The 4669-nt window shown below is 41.9% G+C and overlaps 1 protein-coding gene across 1 annotated transcript in view; it reads left to right on the forward strand.

The window, feature by feature from the left end:
- The window catches only part of lrrc24 (leucine rich repeat containing 24), a 21497-nt gene extending 17837 nt beyond the window's left edge, over positions 1-3660 (forward strand). Inside the window, exon 5 of the mRNA XM_017420764.3 lies at positions 212-3660. Coding sequence (XP_017276253.1) covers positions 212-1455 — 1244 coding nt within the window. The 3' untranslated portion in view covers positions 1456-3660. The remainder of the gene's footprint in view (positions 1-211) is intronic.
- Positions 3661-4669: the final 1009 nt, after the last annotated feature.

The raw sequence follows: 4669 nt of genomic DNA on the forward strand, positions 1-4669 counted from the left end.
CCCTGGTGTGTTTAGTGGATTTCCTAGCTGACTTGACAAAAGCCCAATTGGGATACCCACATGTTTGGAGAGCTTTTTTGATGTGCTTCTGTTCCTTTTCCTTCCCTTCTGTCTTTGTGGGGACGTGTTCGGCCCGATGCTGTTTCATTGACTTTAAAACTATTCTTGGTATAATCCATGCTCACCATCTGCTCATGTCCCTTTGTTTTAGAGAACCCGTGGCGCTGTGATTGCGCTCTTGGTTGGCTGAGAACCTGGATCAGTGAAGACGGACAGCGTCTGCTGAGTTCGGCAGAGCAGCGTCGGCTGATGTGTGCAGAGCCCCCCCGCCTCTCCCACCTCAGCCTGGTGGAAGTGGCCCCCAACAGTCTGGTGTGCATCCCTCCTGTGGTTCAGCTCGAGCCCAGCCACCTGACTGTCCGACTTGGAGAGAGCCTCCGAGTCTCGTGCCAGGCCTCAGGATACCCTCAGCCTCAGGTGACGTGGAAAAAATCCTCCCATGGCAAGCCCCAGTTATCACCTCGAGGTCTGTTCCAAGAGCTGGGCCCCAACGGGGAGCTGTTCAGGCCTGCAGCTGGGGGAGTGGTGACAGCTCTGCCCAGCAGCAGAGAGATCAAGGTGGGAGGAGCAGGAGGAATCCACGGGCTCGTGCGTGGGACTGAGGAAGGCGGTGAAAGGGACAGCTTTGATCCGGACATGGGCAGCGGCATGCTGTTCCTCAGTAATGTGACTGTAGCACATGCTGGGCGCTATGAATGTGAGGCCTGGAACCCAGGTGGTGTAGCTAGGGTTACGTTTCACCTTGCTGTCAACATGTCGTCTTCCTCATATTCATCCCATTTCTGGCCTCGATTAAACACACACTCTTATGTCTCTTCTTCGTCCAGCTCCTTCTATCAGCCAGAAGTCCTAGACGTTAGCCAGGAGCCGTTGTATGAGCAGGATAGCATGGACTTTAATGCTCTGGGCCCTGCCACACAGACCGCCATTGCAATTGGAATCTCCTTGCTGGCGCTCACTGCTGTTCTTCTCTTGATAATGATCTACACCCGTCACCAGCAGTACCAAAAGGAGGACAGTGGCTCCTACTGTACAAGCAAGGAGGAGAGCATCCTCTATGTGAATGACTACTCGGACGGGCCCACCACCTTTGCGCAGCTGGAGGAGTACCGTGATGACCACGGCCATGAGATGTACGTACTCAACAGAGCCAAACCCGTGGGCTCCAATTCGTCCAGGTGTCCCATGATAAGTGGATTTGTCCAACAGAAGGGCATGAAGGAAGCTCTTCTGGAGCACGAAATGGTCCAGACACTGACAAGATCAGGGGGAATGGGGCTTCGCAGAAACCCAGCAGAAGGTGGAGAGGGGCCCCTAACAACAGATCCAGAGGAGCTCTTCCTGAGTCAGAGCCTCCTGTTTGGATCACAAGTTGCCTATGAGATCCACTGCTGAAGTATCTTTACCGTGCTATTATGTGGAAGAAAAAAGGTTGATGGATTTATATCAAGACCTTACAAATGATCTTGCTGCAACGATTTCATGCATAAGATTATTATCTGGCTTTCAACAGAGGAGAGAGAGTCAGTTAGCGATTGCGGGGGAAAATTCAGCCTCCCAGAGATCCTCTTCTAACTGATTGTATGACATTAAAATGGGTCAGGGGAATGAACAGTGGTAATTACGGAGAAAAGAACAAATGAACCATAGTTTTCAGTCTCCAAATAAACCCTTTAAAGATAATTGCAAGCGGCTGACCTCACCAGAAATGGTTTAAAAGTTCAACTAAATCCTCGCAAGAGGCTCGCAAAACTGTGCAGTGTGTGGTTGTAACGTACGTGAATAGTGAATCCATTTTTCTACAAATGTATTTCTTTAAGTTTTATTTTTCTGTGTTTGGTCTGTGTCTTCTGTAAATGCAATGCAGTTAATTTTCTACATGAAGTAGAGCAGATTAATGAACCCTGTTCCAGATCCCAGAAGAATTGCAGCAATGGTCTTACTGAAACTGCATCATCATCTGCATATGTGTGAGTGGGTGGTTTGAGGTAATCTAAAAGGTTCGATCTGTGACGTTTTTTTTATGTTCAGTAGCATTTGAATTTTTTCATTTTTGTTAACACGTCAGGTGCGTATGTTAAGTCCTCAGAACAAAAAATTTGCATGTTTAGTGTTGACAATTTAGAAAGGCTCTTAAATGGATAGTCATAGAGTTTATTTTTGAAGTGATCTTCTGTCAAATGTCATTAGTTTGCCTTATGAGAACGTCTAGTCAGTCAAAAGTCTACTCAACCCGCCCAGCAAACTGATACCTTCAGGAGCATCAGGACGCAGATATTTACAGTGCCTACAAAAACTATTCACCTCTTTAGGTGTTTTACGCTTTTGTTGCTGTCATAAATCAATCATAGTCTATAAAAATGAGCTTTCTTTCTAAAAAAAAGTTATTTAAAGTCAAATGAAATCAAATTTCTACAGATTAATGCCAATTTAATAAAAATACGTAATGTAAAATAAGTGATTTGATAGATTTGCACCCCCCTTTAAAGTGACTATCCTAATTCAACTTGAAGAAAGGATTATTGTAAAGTACAAGTCTGGGGATATGTACCAAAGGATTTCTAAGGGTCTAAACATCCCCAGGAGTTCTGTTAAATCCATCAGGAATATGGGACGTGGAAATCTACCAAGAGCAGGCCTCACAAACTGAGTGACCGTGAAGAAGGACAATAGTTGGAGAGGCCACCAAGACACCGGGGAGCTCTCTGAGGGAGTTCCAAGCTTCAGGTGAGATGGGAGAGACTGAGCTAAGACAGCTGTTGCCTAAAACAGCTGTAGCATAACACATTTAAGAGGGTGAATACATTATATAGGCACTGTATAGCACACTTTGTAGTAGCATGGAAGTAGTTTAGTTGAGAAAACAACAACAAACTAAACAAACAGTATCATGCAAAAATGTAGAAGTTATTAGTTTATATTAGTTAATGTAGCATTATTTTATAAAAGTATGAAATTTTTTAAAAATAGTTGTTTTTTAAGCCTGAAAAATGGTATAAAACAGGTCTCGTTTGGTTAGCCATTAGCCTAGCCTGGTGTGAGCTCTGTGACTGATATCTCGGCTGATAAGGTACTGACTATTGACGACTATTCCACAGAAGATCACTTCAAAACTATCCCTTTAATGCAAGACACAACAACACAAAACACAGCAACAAAACCAAAGACAGCTTAATTTTTCGAAATACAGCTAAAGTGACAAAATGCATTTCATATCCAACAACTCTCGAAAGACAAAATCCAAGACATTTTTTCCCCCAAAACACATCACCAAAAACATGCAGAAAAAAAAAGAATAAATACTTAAATTTCTTGAGACAAAACTACAACCAAAGATGTGACATTTTGAAGGGAACATCTTGTTGAATGTTTTGTTGTTGGGTTTTTCTGAAATGTGGTGAAATGTAGAAATTCTTTGTTGTGTTTTTGTGTCTTGTGTTTTGTGCGAGGCTGTGTCGTGCATCAGGGCCATCGTAAAAAAATAGATTAAAAAGAAAATAATTAACATTTCTGCTAACACTAAACTGTAACAACTATTCAAATGTGAATACTGTACATTTTGTTTTCAGTTTGTATACAATAAAGTGTATTTTAAAAGAGTGTGTGTTTCTCTCCTTTCAAGGCACAGCTATAGGGTTTATTTTTTGAAGTCCCAGTCATTGAATTGGTCTGGTTACACTGTCTTCTTTATCTTCCCCTTAACGGATGACATATAGCATGTCTAAGTGAATAACATGTTTTCATTGACAGAATGTAGCTCTCAGTAATTGTATAGTTCAGTCTAAGGGGTCCACAGAGTTCATAGAGTTCCTTTTCTTCTGCTTTGCTGCTGAGTACCGTGGTGTCAGGTGTGTTTTCAGAACAACCTGTGAAGGAAAATAGAGGAGGGCTTTTGAGAGTGCCTTGCAAAGCCAAGTAATCTATGCCTACACAAAGACTGAGAGGTGCATTGATTCTCCGTTTAAAGCATGTCAATACTTTTGTTTGTTTTCTTTTCAAAACAGCTGCAATTTCAAAATTTGACCATAAACACTAACAACACTGGGGCTATTTCTGATATATGGAGGAGACATGGAAGTAGCCTGTTTGTGGAAATATATACTGAACTGTTGCTTTATATAATTTACTGTAACTTAATTTTTTCCCCCTGTAAATGTGCTTGTGTTTGTGGGGATCTGGGTATTCTTGTTGATTGTTCCTATAAGTTTTTCTGGTTGGGTTTTTGGTTTCTCCTTTTCATTTGCCTCGGTTGTGTTTTTGGTGGTTCTTGTAGATCTGTTTTCATTTGTATCTGGAGTTCTGTTCATGGTTCATGGTTCTTGTGAATCAGTCTGGTGTTTCAGTGGTTGTGTTCATGGTTCTTGTATCTCTATAAGTTCTGTATTCCTGTGTGTTCATGTTATTCTTGACTCTTGTGTGATTTGTTCTGTGCTTTTGGACTTCTTTCTTTTGTGGTCTTCTGTCTGTCATAGTTTCTGTCTGCTGTTTCCTGAGTGTGTTTCCATAATTCTGTGTAATGTCTTCATGTGTTCTGTGTGACTCTCTGTGGTTCTTTAAGTTTATTTATCAGATCTGTTCTTTTCTTGATTATGATGTTTTCGTTTCAGAT

This window comes from Kryptolebias marmoratus, linkage group LG20 (assembly GCF_001649575.2).
Source record: "Kryptolebias marmoratus isolate JLee-2015 linkage group LG20, ASM164957v2, whole genome shotgun sequence".
In the NCBI taxonomy this organism is placed as follows: Eukaryota; Metazoa; Chordata; class Actinopteri; order Cyprinodontiformes; family Rivulidae; genus Kryptolebias; species Kryptolebias marmoratus.